This window comes from Rhopilema esculentum, chromosome 3 (genome assembly GCF_057945365.1).
Source record: "Rhopilema esculentum isolate cy_ngs chromosome 3, ASM5794536v1, whole genome shotgun sequence".
NCBI classification, from domain to species: domain Eukaryota; kingdom Metazoa; phylum Cnidaria; class Scyphozoa; order Rhizostomeae; family Rhizostomatidae; genus Rhopilema; species Rhopilema esculentum.
The window spans coordinates 4,940,702-4,961,103 of NC_142817.1; the positions used below are offsets into that span (position 1 = coordinate 4,940,702).

At 35.4% G+C, this 20,402-nt stretch overlaps 2 protein-coding genes across 2 annotated transcripts; one reads left to right on the plus strand and one right to left on the minus strand.

The window, feature by feature from the left end:
- Nucleotides 1–162: 162 nt before the first annotated feature.
- Nucleotides 163–13,947, plus strand: LOC135692446 (uncharacterized). The gene is made up of 8 exons (XM_065210568.2): nt 163–408; nt 1,997–2,116; nt 2,639–2,805; nt 4,860–6,039; nt 8,455–8,545; nt 9,206–9,258; nt 9,996–13,314; nt 13,811–13,947. Exons 1-7 carry the CDS (start codon nt 350–352, stop codon nt 10,123–10,125), a joined length of 1,800 nt encoding a protein of 599 aa, XP_065066640.2. The 5' UTR covers nt 163–349; the 3' UTR covers nt 10,126–13,314; nt 13,811–13,947.
- On the minus strand, nt 13,316–19,503 carry LOC135692453 (mannose-1-phosphate guanyltransferase beta-B). The gene is made up of 10 exons (XM_065210577.2): nt 19,370–19,503; nt 18,898–18,978; nt 18,515–18,563; nt 18,167–18,309; nt 17,524–17,682; nt 17,316–17,394; nt 16,964–17,091; nt 16,428–16,506; nt 15,757–15,860; nt 13,316–14,945 (listed from the first exon to the last, which is right to left on the minus strand). The coding sequence occupies exons 1-10, from the start codon at nt 19,496–19,498 to the stop codon at nt 14,814–14,816; spliced, it is 1,083 nt and encodes a 360-aa protein (XP_065066649.1). The 5' UTR covers nt 19,499–19,503; the 3' UTR covers nt 13,316–14,813.
- Nucleotides 19,504–20,402: the final 899 nt, after the last annotated feature.

Consider the following 20,402-nt stretch of genomic DNA (forward strand, 5'->3'; position numbering starts at 1 on the left):
TGATTAAAAAGTGTGAAATTTTGAACAAAAAAAGCATTGTGTTCTATTTGTTAATTATAATGTGTCATAATATCGAACTACGATGAAATCACTTGATTTGAAACACATTGCGTTTCACAATGTTACACTTTTGCATAGGGTACCAAAACGCATATGACACCGGCAATTCCCTCGCATCCTCTGTGAATCACAGAGTGATTCACTTGATCTCTCGTGACCTGATTGGGCAGGCGCTCGCTGCATAAGGCATTCCCTGGAGGGTCCGGAAGGAGACCTCACATTCATGTTAAAGATGGCAGACAAGAAGCGTTGCAGATGAGTTTGGTCGTTGGACTCGACATCTTTAAAGATGGGGATCCTGGTTAAAGTCGGCAGCATTCCAAAGAGTGTAAAAATTGACAGGCTAAGGTTTGTATCTAGATTTTGAGCTCCCGTTTTACATAAAGGAGTTGTTTATGGCTTTGCTGAAAAATATTTTTGGTAGAAGAGAGGCAAGGAGAAACTGTAGGATGTTTTCAGTATTTTTTTAGTAAAACCTTTGTATGAATAAAGTGCCCTTCCGTTAAAATTTGTTGCATTACCGAAAAACCATTTACCCAATAGTTGTTTGGCGTAACGCAATAAACTTTGCCAAATTATGCTCTATCCAATACACGTTTAGGCAAAGATGCTCTTCTAGGCAGGCTTGCTGTTGACAGTCCTGTAGAGGCACTAACAATTAACATGCCTGGGTTTCCGGGGGAAGGAGCTGAATAGGGTCGTGCCGCCCATTGAAATTCTTAAATCTGGGTCGTGCTAGCCTGAAATGCCCGAGTCCAGAACAAATTTTGGCAGGGCTGTCAAGTTTTAGAAGATGAGATGAGGGATAAACAGGCGTACATTTAGTTTACAAGATAAATAAACGTACAATGGTGATTGTGGCAAGACATGAATTATTGACTTCTGTAGCATGGCCTACTTTCCTAAGTACATGATAGATCTTCATCCAATAATAAAACCACAACAAAACAAATTTGAACAATTCTATAAAAGATATCGAGTACTTAAATTTATCTTTTAGAAAACAATGACAATATTATCGTTTCTTACGTTTTTTTTAGATGTTCTTTGTTGTACTCCCAAGTGGCTTCTTCACTCTGCTGAAGAATTTGATCTGAGGGCTTGTTATTATACCATGGTTCTTCTTGTGCCCTGTTAAGCTTAAATATATTGGCATAAAAATGATGCTTAACTATTAGCAAAATGAAAATTGAAAAGAAATTTGCGATGAAAAAAGATAAACAATGTTTCTCTCTCCCAAAAACATGTATATATTAAAGACTGTGTGATGTTATGAACTATGACTGAACTATTTGTTGGGTTGAACTACAGCTTGTTAACTTGCTAACTTGTCAGTGGTTTTGTTAGGGCAGCGGTTTTTTTAGGTTAGGCCACTATTTTGCTTTTTGTAAGCATGTGTTGTAGCCTCCATTTATATTGTTTGGTAATGTTATGTTTGGTAATGTAATGTTATTGTTATGTTTGGTAAAGCCTTTTTTTACTGCAATTACTCGTTAATATTTATTACATGTGAAAATTTGTTTAAAGTTCACAGAAGATATGTTCATGTTATCAAAATGGCAAAGAAATGTTTATACCCATGTCTCTGTCATCTGTTCTCACCTCTATGACAAAACAACTTTCATGACTTTCAAATAGTAAGCGTATAAACTATTCTTTACATTTTGTTTGGTGTGTTTTCTAATGAACACCGCATTCAATATGCAGCATTCAATAGAGGGCAGAGTTTATCAGAGGTTGGCATTCATTAGAAAAAATATATTATTGTAATTACTGTAATTTTTTAGTATTACTTTGGCCCAAGATAGATAAAGGTATACTTTTCCTAGGTCTTGTATATTACAGTATTAATATATTATTCTTCTTCCATAATATACAAATCTAATGTAATTGAATTGAAATGAAAACTTTTATTACTAAGCAAATTATTTTTTAGCTATCATCTTGCCAACATTCAAGGAGGAAGTGCTTTGGTTCATGTTGAAGATTTTGGACTATACTACAATGCAATATATAGATTCTTTGATGGGAAGGCTGGAGAGGAAGTCATAAAGCTGTATGTACCTTATTAAAGCTGTATGTAGGCTTATTATTTTGATAAATATTACTCATTACTTTATGCATTCAGTTGATGGGGCATGTTTGTTGTGATTATTAACAGGAAAACACAATCTCCTTGTGACTTTGTAGGCTTAAGGCATACTTTTCGGGTGAAGTCTTAAATATGGGAACAGTTCATATGAAGGAAGGGGGCAATTTAAAATTTACTTGTCATAAGTGTTGTCAACTAGTGGCAAATCATGGCCATATTAAGGGTCACTTTCAGCTTTGCAAAAGCTGAAGACAGCTGGAACAGAATGCAGTTTTAAATGTGACAATACAAGCATCATCAAGTACATTTTTGACTCCTATGGTTAATCTACATAAGTTCTTGTTTTATAGGTGACCATGATTTGTAGACATAAATAAATGAATCAGAGCCTGGTGCATATGATTCCCTTGAACCATTGTAGCTGAAGATAATACCTAAATGTTTTTAATATTTTAGTGCAATTTCAATGAGTGATTGTTTTCATAGGTTTGACCAAAAGTTTCTATTTGGTGCCAAATTGTCATTTAACAAAGTGTCAAATGACCAGCAACAACAATATGGCTCTTGGAATAGTAATTTTGGTCAGAAAGGCTACAGATATTGGAACTCGATTCCTTCCCAACCACAACAAGGGGATGTCTACCCCGGAGCAGGTAATACCCATGTCAAGCTAACATTTTCAGTCATAATAATAATAATAATCAAATTCCAGCATTCTAAATAAAGTCGCTAGGCATTCTTTTTCTGATGATCTTCCAATAACCTTAAGAACTACCTTCTGGAATATGATTAGAATTATGACATGGTCTCAGACAAACATACAATCTCAAAAAATTTTCCACTGGAAACATGCCAGATGATTTTCCAGTAGAAGTACAGTAGATTTTAAAAGCAGTATTTTGAAAAGTGAAATACAACTTTAAATTTTCTTGCATGATTCTGCACACCAAAAAGGAAAGAAACTGCTAATAATTTCTTTGAAGATATTTAATGCAAGTTTTCTGTACTTTATGTGCATTTCAACTCATCTCGTGAGTTGAGCTTCCTGCCAAATGAAAGTTGCTTGGATCAAAAGCAAAGACAATATTGACAAAAATCTCAAATGTACGATTCTACGGTAATGGTACCCCTATACAGGCCTGGCCGTTTGTATTTTTATAGGTGAGCTGTGAATCGCTCCCCTCATTTGCTGAGGCGAGCTAAATCAGTAACACATAGAATGTACTTTAAAGAAAATCGACAGATGACTTAATAAGCCCCTTTAGTATCTGTCGGTTGCCTTAATGTAATAGCCTCAGTCAGAAGTGTGCTGTTTTACTTCTTTCAATTTGTATTTGCTTTAACCGTGACTTAGGCACCCCCTTTAATTGAAGTATTTAAAAGAACAGACTCTTTCAGTTTCATGTAAAGCTGGCACAACACAAAAACAACAATTATCTTGCAAAACAATCTTTTTGTTGTACAGAATTTGAAAATGGCTTTGAAAAAAAAAATTTAAAACAAGCTGAAGTTATACGTCTAGCACTCTTCAGAGAATAAAACGTCAGAACAAAGGTGGAAAACTTTACGCTAAAATACCCAGTTTTAGATCGAAATAGGCCAATCAGAAAGCCCGAGCACATGACTGTTGAGTTTGTCCAATCAGTGCCGCTTTCCTATTGAAAATGTTACCAACGGAGTCCTAAGGTGAAAACGAACTCACTTATGTCTAAACAAAAGCGGTTGGTCATGTTTATATAGTAGATAGATTCACAAACTGCTAGATGGAACGATGATCAGGCTTTGCCAATTATGCCAAACATGTTGCCGTTATAGTTTTCACCCAATTATGGGTTTTTCAGTAAATGCCGCTGGATAGTTGAATTCCATGTTTTGGTTGTCGTTTTTGATCTGCAAGACAGAGTACCTTGTTCTCTTTGAGGGATAGTTTTGTTTCTATTGCTGGAAGGGACCTGCTGTCTTAATATATCCCCAATCTACAATTCCTGCCAATTTCTTCGACTTTCCTTCCAAAAATATTCCTGTTTTATTAAGATTGAAAGGTTCTAACCGCTACAAACGTACTTTCCCGTTAACTATCCTTTTCAGAATAGATTGAAGTTTATGCCTATCTTAAAAAACCGCCCAACAAGCAAAAAGTTAATTGCAATAAATGCAATGACAGGAGAAATCGCTGTTACAAAAATAAACCAATTAACCCTCGTGCGTTTTCATAATTCTCTGAATAGGAAATTTTAGGGGAGCGATTCTTCCTTCATGTTCTGTTTAGGAGAGCAATTCATAGCTCGCCTCAGGTTGCGAGGGGAGCGTGGAGGCGAGCGCGAGCTATCGCTCGCCTCAAACGGCCAGGCCTGCCTATATTAACTCACATGTTACGTCCCTATGGATCAAAGTAGTTAAGTGTTCCACAAACGTGTTTCATTCTTTCCTGAACACTGTAGAAAGAAATCGTATTATATTTCTGCCGAAACTTCTAAATGATTATAAATTAATGATGATTATAACTATTGACCTAACTATTGATTTAGTGATGTCTGAACTATTAATGATTATAAACATTTTTCTAAAATCATTAATTGATCAAGTGCTGTTATACCTATTTTCTGAAACAAGTTCTAGGTTCGTCACTTATTTGAAGAAATGTTTAATGACATCCAACTTAATGGCAAAATCATCTTAATCATTGCCTTGATGTACTATCTTCCAGGCCAGATTCTGCAGAACGCAATATTTCAAAGCATTCAAGGAGCTGCATTGAATATGTTGCAAAGACAGCGAATGATCGCAAACCAACTTGCGTCTTCTAATTTACCTCTTCACTGGACACAAGCACAAGATTGGTCAAGAACTAGGCCTGCACCCAGACAGCAGCAACAAAACTTCGTCCAGGGCAGTCGAGCTGTTGTACCTAGACCACTGATGGGCCCACAAGAAGAAGCAGGCATTGAACAGAGGGGTCTTGTAAAAGCCTCATTAAATAATTCAGAGGCTGATGGGAACAACTTGACTGATAAACGTAAAGTCGAGATGCTTCTTAAATTCAAGCAAAAGAAGCAGGAACATGAGAGAAAAGCAAAAACTGGGCAGAATAGCAGCACATCCAGGGGATTTTTTAAGGATCAGCAGATTTCTGAGACAATGTCAGAAACAGAGAGGCAAGGAAGAGTGTCCAATACAACTGAGAATGTTAATGGCCATGGAAATCGTGCAAACTCTACTCAGAATGAATACATTCAATCAAAGACACATGCAACAACATTTTGTACTGAAATGATCTCCGATGACGAGGTATTTGAAAAAGAAGAAGCATTTTCCAATCAGTCAGGCATTGCAGTGCATGGCAATCAAAAGGCTAGGAAAAAGTCTTCCGTTGGTATTCCAGGAAATGATACAAAAGGCTCTTCTGTTGTAAAATCTGAGTCAGATGGCGTTAGTCTACCACACGGTGAAGTTACCAATATCCGTCCACCAACAATGGGTGCGCCCTCTCAACGTTCTTCTTCGGTTGTTGCGGAGGATAAAAAGAGTTTGTTGAAAAATAAAAAACTGCAGGCTGGAACCTGTAGTTTAAATGGTAAAATCAAGGCTCCTAAAAACCGCAAAGTGTTTAAAGAATGGCAGAAAAATACTAACTACAATGGTATGAAAAGATTTCGGGACTGCAATATGAACAATCAAAGAAATAGCTCTAAAGACGAGATGACATTCCATTGTGGAAAAAACATCGATGAAGCAAATTCAGTTAATGCTGCTACAAATCCACAGAAGGAAAATGATTCTTTTCTTAAAGACTTTGATAAAAGTAACATCAGGATTTATGGAGGTAAAAAGACTGCTTCTACTCGGAAGAATGGCACAGGCAGGATAGCAAAGAAGCTTTTGAAAAGGTAAGCTAAACGTAAATAACAGATTTCTTATACAGGCATCGAAAATTATGCATTAAAGAATTTTTACCTGCGCCTTAATGAACAGATGACAAGTACAAACCACAACCGAGGGCATTCTTAAAATACGTAAACCTATAGGTACCTCTTAGCTCTCCTCTTCTTGTGTGGGCATTCTTGACGCACCATATTGAGCACGTGACTTACTATCGAGTCCGGAATCGCATAGGGTTTGGAACAAATGGTGTGGCTGGAAAATGTCAGTGAGCATGTGACTTACTATCGAGTCCGGAATCGAATAGGGTTTGGAACAAATGGTGTGGTTAAAAAATGTCGGTGAGCACGGGACTTACTATCGAGTCCGGAATCGAATAGGGTTTGGAACAAATGGTGTGGTTAAAAAATGTCAGTGAGCACGTGACTTACTATCGAGTCCGGAATCGAATAGGGTTTGGAACAAATTGTGTGGCTGGACAATGTCAGTGAGCATGTGACTTACTATAGAGTCCGGAATCGAATAGGGTTTGGAACAAATGGTGTGGTTAAAAAATGTCAGTGAGCACGTGACTTACTATCGAGTCCGGAATCGAATAGGGTTTGGAACCAATGGTGTGGCTGGAAAATGTCAGTAAGCACGTGACTTACTATAGAGTCCGGAATCGAATAGGGTTTGGAACCAATGGTGTGGCTGGACAATGTCAGTGAGCATGTGACTTACTATAGAGTCCGGAATCGAATAGGGCTCGGAACAAATGGTGTGGTTAAAAAATGTCAGTGAGCACGTGACTTACTATCGAGTCCGGAATCGAATAGGGTTTGGAACAAATGGTGTGGCTGGAAAATGTCAGTAAGCACGTGACTTACTCAGTGAGCACGAAAGAAACGGTGTGGTTGGGAAATTTCGCAAATGACAATAAACCGTAGGGATGGCTTTTTTATTTATTATCAAACACTTTTTTCGTAAATAAATTTACCTAGTGTAACAAAAGTTTTTAGTTGAACTGATTATGCCAGGTAAGTCTTTCTTTTGCTAGTTCACCAGCCTCTTTCCATTCGATTTTATAAATGTCCCGTAGGTTTGATTTATTTTTGAGAGCAAAGCTAGTTTTGGGCGGCCTGTGGGTCTGGTATATTCTTTATCCGCGTATGCTAAGGCTAGCTTTGCAGAGGCTTGTTCTGGTTAAGGAAGTGCATGTCCTTACCATCTAAGTTGAGGGTTTTCGATAGTTTTGTTGCAGGGAGTTTCATTGGTTTGTTGGTAGACATAATCTGAACAATTTTTTTGCGGTACAGAATTTGAAAATGGCTTTGAAAAAAGCAAACATTTTACGACATACTAAAAGCTTTTTCGTCTGACACTCCTCAGAGCAAAAACGTCAGAATAAGGTTCCGAAAGAACACGATGGAAAATATATACCCAGTTGTGGATCGAAATAGGCCAATCAGAAAAACGCAAGCACAAGACCGGTATAATTGACCAATCAGTGCCGCGAGCCTAAAGAAAAATTACCAATGGAGTCCAAGAGAGACATAATCATTTTTCGTCATTTCTTGGATAACTTATTTTAAAGATATATGTTCGTAGCAATCTCCTATGAAAACTGTCTATTGAATAGCTAGGGCTTCCTTTAAATTAGAAACAGAATGAAGCTAATAGAACGCTAGGTTCTTAAATTTAAAAATACCAGTTTCTCACATAACAGAATGATTAAAATACTCTGTTCTTAATATTGTTTTCACTTTCCAGTTTTTAAACGCACAAAGCTCAAAAATAATAAATTGGGGTCTGAAATAAGAATGTCATGGGTAGATTTTTTGGAAAAGTTGATAAACCGGGTGGAACGTTTATTCCGGACTCGAGAATAGACATATAGAAATCTGTGGGTGTGATATGAGATTTACTTGTTGCATTCCTTATATTTTTCCATACATCCAATGCAACTGTATGTACTAAATGTTTCTTTCCTACACTACGGGTAGACGTACATGGAGAAAAGAGGCTTTGCAACTGCAGCTCGAGGTTTAAAGATGCGTTGATTGTTTCACAAACATGTGTTGATAATTTTAGGTGAACTTGGAAATTTGTTTGTAATTTATGGTTAGCTGAATACGACGAAAACAGGTCTCTAGGACGTTCAATATCTGTTTATCGTCGTAGGCAGCGAAAAATTTGTTTATTTATGACTTTGTGTTCAACTCTTTTTTGTTGATGTTTCAGAGATTTGCTAGAAAAACAGAAGTTTGAAATAAAGCATACTAGGCGCTTTTGTTGAGTTAAGTACATAAAGAGTTTAGAATATTCGATACAAGCTTCAACGTGGTTCGGTTGAAAGGAGACTGGGACGAGCTCTTGTGTGAAATATTGTTACCCGTCACGAAAAAAACGATTTAGTTAATTATGATTTTTTTCTATTTCAGAGCAAAAGTGAAACCTGGAAATAAACAGACAAATAAAGCCAAGATGAATTTTAACTGCCATAAAGATTCATTCATTCAGAAAAAACAACAGGTTCGTTTGCTAATACAACTAAATTATCACCTATAAATAACAAGTCGATATTCTGCTGTTTGGAAAATTTTAAATAGTTAAATTTCATAACTGTTTTGTATAATTTTAGTATACTATTCTTATTACCCGAGGTTTTCTGAGAAACTTTCATAATAAAACCGCCGAAACTTTTTGTGAAACTTCAACCTAACAATACTAGCAAATATTACGTACCAGACGTCTTCTTCGTACATAGCAATTAAGCCCGTGTGTGTTTTAATTGAATTGAAGGTGACTAATGATGATAGTTTATGGCCTGGGCTATTTTATATGCCTGGGAAGGACGTTTCTCGATCTATAAAAGCCTGCCTAAATCATATGATAGAAGATGTGGTAATATTTTGTCAGAGAATCACTATCAGAATTACGAAGTTCGCCTACACATGATCTGTACTTTGGAACGGCGTATCTTTAGATCGTGCTGGACTCCGTGGCAATAACTTGTTAAAAAGTTCCTCAGCTTCTCAGTTAATGGAAAGCCCCTTGTTGTATATATATCTAGGTCTATCAATGATGGTGGGGGTGCCTCCTTTTTTATACAAAGGCAATGGCAATGACAATGCTCTTTCTAAAACCACCTTAGTTTGTATATTATCGCAAATTCGTTTTTTATACACACAGATATTTCGCCAAGACTCTATATTGATTTGCAAAATCATGAAGTTGGTTGCCAGGTATGTAATCTTAAGTTATAGGGTCAGCCTTCTAGAAGGTCATCCATACGTAGTTGAGGGGGAAAACCTTTGTACAGACTTATAGAGAAAGGGGGAATGGATGAGAACTTTTCCTAAGCGCCAACAAACAGACTGATATCAACCCTAGGGTGCTAAAACACATAAGACTGCCATAAGTTTCATGTGCCCATGAAGGGTTAGAATGACCGTGGTTAAAAAAGGGGAAGAGGCTATAAAAGTAAAAATGAATAAAAGTAAAGGATGTAAGTAAAAAAGGAAGAATGCGCTAAAAACCGAAAGTTTAACTGAGGCTTAAAGAAGGAGAAAAACATTTGAGTGACAGAAGGGGAATTAGGAAGAGAGTTGGGGCAAAAAAGTTCAAAAACCTGGGAAAGGGACTTTTCAAACTTGAAGGGGCTTTTGAGGAAAGAGAAAAAGAGGGGCAAGATGTATTTTTCAAAGACATATAAGAGAAATCTAAACCAGTATTTTTTGAAGCTTTATCTTTGACTAAATACTTTAATAATATGGTAATTCAAAGGTTTCATTCAGGACAACGAAATTTCCAACGGGGTTATCTATCTCTTTATGCTGATATAGCCAAAAGGAAAAATGTCTTACGTGCTCTAAAATTTCTATTATGGCATAAGAAAGCATTTGTTTAGTATGTATGCTTCATGTGTTATGTAATGTTCGGAGCATCTTGAAAATAGACAAATTTGCAAAATTTTTTGTAGAAAGCTTCCTGATCAGGAAGAGAGGCTTGTGCATGCGATGTATGAGATTTTAACCGAACTAAGTGACGAGGTACTCATGTCTTGCGAAAGATTCAAAGACAGGGGCGAGAAGAACCGACTGGCTGTTTAGGATCACAGTCCTTTTTGAGAAATGGCACTTAAGATGGTCCAAGTGTGAAAGGAAAACATAGGTTAATATATTTCGTCATAATTAAGTGATTCTTAAATTTTACACAGTGTTCGGCAAAACTACAAAAAATATATCTGGCTGACCCCCATCCACTACACCCTTGTCATATTATGCTGTGTGCCTTTCTTTTCTAATGACAAATAATGACAAAAATCTACGCTTCGACATATATTGTACTATCCGCACAAGGGAAACGACCAATTACAAATGAAATAAATTCAATAAACGCATCATTTATTGAAATATTGAACTATGATTTTTGAACTACTGGAAAGAAATTTAATACAGTGAAATATTGACAAAAATTTCAAGTTGTAGAAAGTACTCCAACTTCTGTAAATAACTCAAAACAGAAAACGTTACTGTAGATTTCCTACTACAGATTATGCAGAAAAAATTTATGTTAATTTATGTTAATTTAGTCGCTATTTATTTTTAATGCAGCTTCATAGTTCTAAATTCACAAATAATGGCCATCATCACAATGGCATTGCAAGAGAAATAATGCCAAGTTTAGTTCCAAGCTAAGGGAAAGTGGTATGAAACTCAAACTGAGGTGCTTTAAGTCTGCAGCGCTTTAAGTTTGCATCTAAGTCGTTCTCAATCGTACCCTTTCAAATGAAAGACTCTTTAAGTTAAGATAGACTCCATTCTTAGTGTTACATATTTACAAGCGAAAATTTTGTCTGACCACCCTCAGCGGCATTATTTTACCCTCTTATATACTCACTAAACTTCGTTGCATTTTCCGTGCATGTGCCTGAACGGTGCATGTGCTCTTTAGAGGGCATCGCAGATTTCTAAAAAAAAAGTTATGTTCGCGCATTGTGGCTTGATTGGCCACGCTACAGTACATTTTATTCATCACAGAAGGCCTACAAATGATAAGCAATTGACGAGTTCTCTGTAAATCCTGTTCAGTTTTATTCTTAGATAATCTTAGATTTATCTAAGAAACTGCCCCATTTTGACCAAAATCCTGCATTCTAAAGGATTGGCTGCCGAGAAGATGAAGGTGTTAAAAAGAGGGCATTGATAGCTTACTTAAAATAAGAAGGCGTTCACTTGTTGGTATTTGTCAAAGTTTTTCAGAAGTGTATTTATCGGAGTTTCCTTTTGTATCATGTAAATATAAAGTAGTAGCAGAAAGGGTGTAACATACCTCAACTTTATTTGTTGTTCGAGGCCCATGCAAAGTAAAGGTTACAAGTATGTATTAAATAATATCCCTTGATATCCCGGAAGCGTGTAATAGAGATACTTTTTAGAAAAGGCGTTGGTTTCTAATTGAAATAAGTTGGCTTAAATCAGTAGGAAGTAACAGTCGCAAATAACAGGGAAGGTAAATTAGAATTAACTCTATGGGATTATTTGAATTAACGAAATAGAATGTGAAGAAACTATTAAAATATGAATACGTTTAGAAGGAACAACAAACTCACAACACAGAAGTCAAATTCTAGCAATCGACTTTTCCTAATCGTGGGAATGAATTCCACTGGGTGAACATTGTTCAGCAGTAGCGATAAAAATTTATCATCTTTTTGCTGTTTCATGGTTTCGTTTAAGAGGCCATGATATTCGTTTTGTTCTTGCAATGTTAAAGATATTGATTCAAACCGTTATAACGATATTTAATTATTCAAAATTATACTGCATCAAGAAAACATTTAAAAACGGTAGTTGACACATTGATTTTTACATTCATAATAGTTATATATAGTTGCATACGTACACACTTCTAAACTTTGTACATGTTTATAGACCGGACGTGAAGTTTTCGATACTTCAACATATTTCTATATATTTAACGCGTTGCAGTTTGAATTTTTTGCGTTTAAATGTTAGTAAAAAATTGTATATAAATATTTTGCTAGAATCGAGCTTCTTATTTCTTCTTCCTGACATCAGATGCATACTTCAATCCACTCAATTAGTATGGATAATTTTTTACATAAACTCGTCGAGCAGAGTTTAATTTATACCTTTACAGGCACCGCGTAGCAGGAGCGTAAAGAATTTTAGCCCCCCTCCCTCCACTTTTCTACGCACTCCGCGGCAGAGGTAGCGCCAGAAATCTTTCGACAGATGGGTTGGAGCTTCCGACAGGAGGGCTAAAATGACTAAAATATAAATATTTTCTCGCCTTTTTCTTTATAACATAACCTCGGATTTTTCGTTATATCCTTTGTTTCCTCGATCCTCCATCTTAATTCAATTACACCTAATATATGCTTGCCTGATAACAGATATAATTTACATTTGATCTTTGTATTCTTGTATACAGGGGTGGACACTTGATCAAATGCTGGGGGGGGAGGGGGCAAGACTATTGTTCTGATAAGATGACGTCACATTCCCCCATTGTTTTAAAAAAGATCATTGTTCTCCATGATTTTGAGGCCAACTTGATGTGTTTCTTATATACGCCTATTTCACGTTTTTCCCCCCATTTTCACGTAGAAGTGTAACTGGTTAAACTTGGAAGTTTAACCAGTTACATCCAACTTAGTTTAGCTTGTTAATCATTATAGATGATGTTTATTTGTGGAAGGTTAGGGGGCAATCGAAAAGAAGTGGAAGGGCCGTTAAAGATTGGCAATAAAGAAGAGGGGAACATTCGAAACAGATATATACAGAGTTGAAGAATGAGGCAATTATATATTGTAGCACAGAGAAATGCGAAAAACAGAAAGACTGAGCTGAAAATCTAAAGAAAAGGAGACGATGGTCATTAAGGGAAAGAGGAAGATCAAAAGAAGAAGTAGGTAAAATAAAGTTGGTCAGGAACGGTGAATGCCATTTGTTGATAGAAGCAACAGAATGGAGAGAGATTCAAAACGCTACTAATTACCAAAAAGATATGAGACAGGGACCATTTAGAAAAGTGCCCCAAAAAAGGCACAGAAAGGATGATAAGGAGATTTGAAGTTGAATGCACTCGTAAAATGACGAAATGTGTAAAAGCACTCAGAATGTTCTGGTCTATACACTGAGTTGATCAAGCCTTTAAGAGGAGATGGTGTCGATGTTCTGCACAACGTGTTGGAGATTGTCTGGTTTGGAGAAGCGATGGACGATGGCAGCAAACAGTGCTTGTTTGTAGCAATAAGAAAAAAGATTCTTAAGGTATGGTATATGTTTCCCCGATTTCTCAGCCACCTCTTGGGTACAATATTATATTTCTAATCTTTTCTCGAATTTTATCGGTACACTCACATATTTCTAAGGTATCTGCTTCTCTAATTTTCTCAGAAAATAAAAAGAAACTGAATATTAATCGAAACACGAATTTTTCATATTCTATCAAAGCTAAAAGAAAAGCAATTAATTATGTCAACATTGAATGAAAAATTACAAGCTGCTTCTAAGGTAAATTACTTCTACTACTTTTCCCTTAAGAATCTTTGATAAACACAGAGTCCCGTAAGAAAATACTTCAATTACATGCATAAAATATTGGTAAGGTTGGTAAATGATCCTACTTGGAATGCAACGGTTTTAATATTACGACTAAAATAAATTAATTCAAAGGGTGAGGTGCAGACCGCGTAACATGTATCACTGATTTTAGTGTTTAGATGTAAAAAAAAAGTTTTTAATGATCTTTCGTTTTGCTTTACAGGAATGTTTGATCATGCGAACGCCGAGCACTGTTGGTGCAAAAGTAACAGAAAGGTTTGACGTTACTTATTTCTGTACCCTTTGAAGCATATTGTTGCATCGTTCTCTTATACTCGAACATTTCTTATCTTACCACAAAGCGTGGCTCTATACCCCATGATTTCTTGCAAGGTTCTCTAATGCTTGAAACTTTATTGTCTTACCAAAAAATGTGTCTACGTTTTGACAAGGGAGAATGACCCAAAAACCCCACACTTATCTACATCACAGATGACTTTTCTATTGTGCAATTGATCATTAATAAAGCAGTGGGATGAAAACTGATATATCTATGAGCAATTTTCTACAACACTTTGTTGTACATAGGAAGCAAAACGGATTTTTTTAGAGCTGTTCTTCTGCAATATTTTATATCATATGAACAGAGCTGGGCTAAAAATGGCGTTGAAGCAAACATTCTAAGACAGCATTGGAATTCTCCCTAAACAATCTTGTTGAGTACCAATAGACAAACAAGGTGAATTTGCAATTGTTATTTTATCAATCTCTATGGATTTTCTCAGGACATGATGGTTGGAAATATAAACTTTGCCTACAGCACTCTTGGCAACATGGTTGACATGATACAGCAAATGTACAGTTAAATAGCCAGCAAGAAGCTAGGAAACAATTTTAATGAGGTTTGTTCAAATTTTCAAAAGCTAAGATTTAATGTTTGCAAGATTGGACATTATTATTATCTGGTAATTTGCCAATAAAGAAGGAAATTTAGGAGAATTTACCCAAAAGATTGACTGTTGTTGCATTAATGAAAAAAAAGATTAGGTGCGTTTCACTTCATGATAGAAGGAGTCAAACCTAAATATAAATGGATTTAAGCTGATATTGGAGCTTAGTCATATCCATTGGGTTTATGTCTAAAAATTATTCCACATATGTAATATCACATTAGGTTTATGTCTAAAAATTATTATTGGTTTCAAAAAGCAAGTTACCAAAAAACTTTACATTACAATTTCTGGTTCAGGGTATGAAACACTAATGGACTTATGTGGAAGAACTCTAGCCCCATTTATATACAGTTCATCTTTAATTTGGACATCTTCACCGAGTACTGTCACTCCTTCCATTCGAACCTACAAAAAAGATCCAGCATGTTCACGAAACTCATGAAACTGTTCTGAATTTCTTTACACCTCTGTATGAAAATTATAACAAATAAATCAGTTATCAGTATGTAGCATTTTGTTTCCATATTTGCCTCTACAAAGCATCCAAATTATTTTTAGGGCCCTAAAAACTGAGTTTATCTAGCACTGTCCTGGTCCTTCCTCTCGATGTGGCCACAGTTTGTGATTCTTATGCCAGGATAAACAGAGAGCTGGTGACTCTCCCTACTCTAAGTGAAAGTTTTGTAATGTCAGTAACTCAAACCACCAACCCTTGGATCTGTAGCCCAGGACTCTAACCATTGAGCTATCCTCACTCCTAATGAAGTATACTTTTAGCACCAAAAATATTGCCATTACATAAATATTCAGGGGCTACAGGGCATACTTCAGATTATAGGAATAAGTGACAAATAGCAAGTATAGTGCTGGTTTTTCTGACACTTTGGGCCTGTTCATATGGAGAAATTTTTCTTAGGGTATTCAGTATCTCAATAGCTGAGGATGTATTCTCTATCTTTGAATAAATGGCTGAACATCATTTTGGATGATTGGACATCATTTTGCTGTACATACTTTTATAAGTCTGATAGAAAACATGTTATATAAGAAATCTTTTATTGGCTAGATGGGATCCCAGTAGGACAATTATTTTTATATTTCACTTAAGTATATCAATGTTTTTTCCCGACAATATGCAATATTGAATCTCAGAGAAATAGGATTCCTGTTTCACTGGAATACAAACTGTATGCAGACTACAAAAGTTATTTCGTACCCATCTTCCAACTACTGATTTCCAGCCAATTATTGAGGATTGAATCCAACTGTGTGACTGTACCTTTGCATCCTTCATAACAACACATCTAGACAAGCATGTACCTGATAAAAGTAAAGCTTTTATTAAAAAAATAAGCACAAAATTTTAAAATATAGAAAAAGTAACTGAATAGCTAGTCTGTAGCCATGATCTACCATGACTAACCCATTTTTCTCCTAACCCATTTTTCTCAAACCATTGGTCGGTTCATTGCCATTTCCTCTTATAACTTTTTCAATTTGCAACTAGATAAAACTTTTCTTCTTACCTTTGGAAAATATCTGACATCTAAACTCTTAGGAGTGTCAGGCAATAAGTACTCTAATATTATAAGCTTCTGCTCTTTTGCTTTTTTCAAATGTTATGTTGTTCTTTATTTCTCTACATTATCTATGTAGATGTTACTAGGTGGATAATGTACATACTGAGGCTGGTGCTATTCAGTTTTGGACTTTCAGTGTTGGGGTTATAGAATTCGATTTTAACGAATCAATATTGACAAAGGTGTTGGCAGGCTGACCTTAAAAAGACTTTGATTACCTACCACAATTATCATAGAAATTTCTGGTCATAAATTCACCAAAAATGGAATGTACCTTTTTGTCATGATATTCCACTTTTAAGCTTACCTGTTTCAATAGTAACATTTGGTCCAATTACAACATTTGGCCCTATTTGTACATCATCTGCAATTTTTGCTGATGGGTCCTATTAAAAAGACCAAATAGATAGTAAGTTAGAAAATGCTACAAAAATAAAACAAAGGATGTTTCCATTAAATTTTCAAAAATTTTTAATGGCTGTTCAATTCTATGATATCATGTCCAAGGCAGACACAAAAACATGGTTGTTTTAATCAAACATAATATTATAATATTTTCAATAAAAGCTACCAAACTGTTACTAAGCAAGCATGGAACTTTTTTTTATTTAAGGGCTATAATTAAAGATTAATATAAAAATTATATGTTATTATAATAGAAAGATTTGACAAAAATGCATTAAATAATAAGTTTTTTACATTATAGTTTGTAATCATATTTTAGAATCATAGATGTGAAAATGAAATGTGGTAATTTGAGACATTTTGACATCATGATCTCCTCAGCTGTGTGTCTTGGGTTAAAAATCAGCAAACCAATCGCAATATTTATTCAAAACTTACAACTAATACATTTCCTTTTACTCCAGGGCCCTGATAAAGTAGTTCAGGACTCTTTGCTTTGATTCCGTTAAGATGCAAAACCATCCCAGAAAGAAAATCTTTTGGCTGACCGATATCCATCCAGTAACCTAAGATAAGATACATTTCATGCTTTGTTACAAACAAATAAATCAAATATCTGCATTTCTGTCACAAGATGGTGGAAAACCTAACTTTCTGTGTTTGCTTTGGATCCAATTTGTTTGACTACTCGAAGTGACAAAGGATTTTGAAGAAGTATAAATACTGTTACATTCAATAGTTCACATTGTAAATTGAAAGTTTTCACCATCCAAGTAACATAAAAGTGTACCTTTCAAAACCATTGCATAGAGTTCACCATCAGTTGCCATATATGGAAAAACTTCCTTTTCTATCGATGTTGGTTTTGGCTAAAACAAAATCAGGTTAGAGCAAAGATTAACTTCTTAGATTTACTTTAAAAACAGCTATAGTCGATCAAATCAAATCAAAGCAAATCTAAAGAAAATAGAGATGGGAAATCAAAGGTGTATAATTACCTGGATTCTATCCAGAATTTTTGGTGTAAATATGTACATTCCTGCATTTATTTTGTTGGATACAAATTCCTTTGGCTTTTCAACAAATCTTTCAATTTTACCATCATTTGCATCATATATCACAACACCATATTTGGAAGGCTCATCTACCCTGGTAACCTGTGTAAAATATTCAATATTGAGTACAAACAATCAACTTTCTAGGGAAAATTTTTAAATTTTACAACTTAAAAAAGGATTTTACTCAGGTCAGCATTTTATAACAATTCAAAGTTATTTGTTTGTAATTATTAAATGTTAGCTTTTGACAAACTGTTAGCAAATTTCAGGTGAAAATTTTATAGTTGAAAAATATGGCTTGTTGAAAGCTACAAAATCTGACGAAAAAGTCAATTTGTCTAGAACTTCTATGAATTGTCAGAAAAGGCAGGATGGTAGACTAATTTATAGCTCAAAAATTTACTCTTGACAGATATATATGTTAGATCTGCAAATACATAAATAATATATGCTACTAAAATCAGTTTGTACCAATTTAAATCAATCAGGTAAAAATATATTTAGGATACATTATTTAGATTTTCTTTATATCAACGCAGTAGGTTGTTTTTGTTTACAAGAACTCAAAAAATTCTCAACAAACCACAATGGTTCCTTCTCTTCCATGCTCTTTATGAAATTTCAACATTTCAGCAAAAGGATATTCACAGGTTATATCACTGTTCAGAACAAAGAATGGTTCATTGTCTTCTGTTAATAAGTCTCTTGCAAGAGCCAGTGGTCCCGCTAGTGACAGTAAAAAATTAGAATAAAGTTACATTAAAAAAAAATTAAAAATAAGTTACCATTGCAAAGACATTAATTGCAGAAAAAAATGAAAAAAATTCAAATTCAATAATATTGCACCACATTAAGCTTGCTGTTGCCATAATTTTCCCCACATCTAGGGCAAATTTCAAGATGTTAGAGCTGAAAGAGTAAAAGGTCCTACCTGTGCCCAATGGTTCCTTTTCATGTGACATCATTATCTTTATTCCAAGCTAATAAAAAAATTGACAAGATTATTAAAGTGGAAAGGTTTTTCAAAAACTTACTCACTGCCTTACAAAGAGATTTTTGCCATGCTTCAACTCTGCAAAATTCCAGATTTTGTCAGCAAATCAAGGATGACTTACCCAATTTGGTGGCAAGATGGAATCTGAGCACTGACCCCCCCTCCCCCCCACCTCCTTTATTGAGCAATATAGCTAGCAACGACCCATTTGAAAACACTTTCTCGGAAACTTAACCTCTTTTGATCTCTGTTGTGATCTTCACTTGTTCAAAACATGAAGTGTGGTGAAGTATTGAAGTGCATAATAAAGTAATACGTACCCTCTTCTCTTCCTTTTTTAACTCGTTTTCCATCAGCTCTGACAAGTAGCTTACTGCCAATATCACTTGAGTGACACCGACCTGAAATGAAGAGATGTTTATAGGATTCTTTACAACTGTGAACATTATTTACCAGCTTTGAAACTTGGATTAAACTCAGATCAAAACAGAACTTCAGCAGGGAACATACTATTAATTGAACAAAATAAACTGGCAGTACATAAAGCTTTCCTTTAAAATGTCTGCACATATATGCGAAGAAACATAATTTTTGTATATCTGTTACAAAGATCTGTTACAAAGACTGTAATTAAACTATAACGAATTCCCAAACAACGGCTACATACTCCTAAATTATGTCATTAAAAATACACTTGGTTAACCTGTGAGTCCCAAAGCTTCTAGTTCAATAGATTCAAAAGATCGCTCTATGTATTTTTATGCAACTTAATACTGTAGCATTTGTAAATACCTTCGCGAGGGCTTCAACTTGATGGAGCAGCATCGCCTTGTTGCAAAACTCTACCAGAGGCTTTGGTTTGGACAGCGTTAATGGACGCAAACGCGTACCATATCCACCAACTAATATCAAAGCTTTCATAATTGCAGCCAAATAAACTCAGCTAACCCAAATGCTACAGACTTGACCCCGACTTACAGACAATTAACACCCTGCACAAGCTCTCCGTTACGTGTAATGTTTGCTGCACTGTTGTTGTAGCCTCCGTTTCGTATTGGAATGGAATCACCATAGCTGCTTGATGACAATTTTCTTTTCCAATGGCAACCACGGGAATCTCCACTTCATTCATTGCCTTGATAAGTGTTAACAACCTATCAACACACGTGTTCCATATCAAATTTCATTCAATGGTCACCAACGAAACAAGGCTTGCACATTTCTTTATTGTGTGATTTTCTCACACACTGTTGCAAATGAGAAGGATTTTTTCTCAAACGTTTTTTCTCAAAATCGAGGATTTTTAGCGATGTGTGGGTGCTTTTTCGGTGGATATTCAAATTTGTCAGCTAATTAAGGCTGTCTCACTCACTTTGTTGGCAAATGAGGCCTGAACACCTCCTTAGAGCGAAAAAGCTAGCAATAGCACTGCTTACACCCTCTTAAATTAAGAACAAATTAAGAACAATCCAGCCTCAGATTTTCGAAAAAAATTAAGAACAGTCAGCCTGAACTTAAATTTATTGGTTCTTATAAAAAAGAGAGTGCATTTCTGCTAGTTTTAGTTTTTTTGTGAATTTCGAAATTGTTACCCCCTCGTGAAAGCAATATCCTTACCTATATTTACCTAAAGTCTCAATTTTTACCTAAAATCCAAAGATATACCAGCATTTATTAAACCCAAATTATAAACCAAAAATGAGCCCTGATCATCTCTATCTCAAATATACCATAATGCTCTCCCGGACATTTTTGAGGGAAACCTTTGGAAACATCAACATAATTTATGATTTACGAGGGGGCAAACTTTGGGGACTTGAGGCGT

Bases quoted from the DNA above. Each gene is read 5' to 3' on its own strand.
- LOC135692446 (XM_065210568.2), top strand. From the start codon at position 350: ATGGGGATCCTGGTTAAAGTCGGCAGCATTCCAAAGAGTGTAAAAATT. The intron at 409-1,996 runs GTTTGTATCTAG...ATTATTTTTTAG, and splicing joins GTAAAAATTGACAGGCTAAG to CTATCATCTTGCCAACATTC. The intron at 2,806-4,859 runs GTAATACCCATG...ACTATCTTCCAG, and splicing joins GGATGTCTACCCCGGAGCAG to GCCAGATTCTGCAGAACGCA.
- LOC135692453 (XM_065210577.2), bottom strand. From the start codon at position 19,498: ATGAAAGCTTTGATATTAGTTGGTGGATATGGTACGCGTTTGCGTCCA. The intron at 17,395-17,523 runs GTAATTATACAC...ATTTTGTTTTAG, and splicing joins AAATTCTGGATAGAATCCAG to CCAAAACCAACATCGATAGA. The intron at 16,507-16,963 runs GTAAGTTTTGAA...TCTTTTTAATAG, and splicing joins TAAAAGGAAATGTATTAGTT to GACCCATCAGCAAAAATTGC.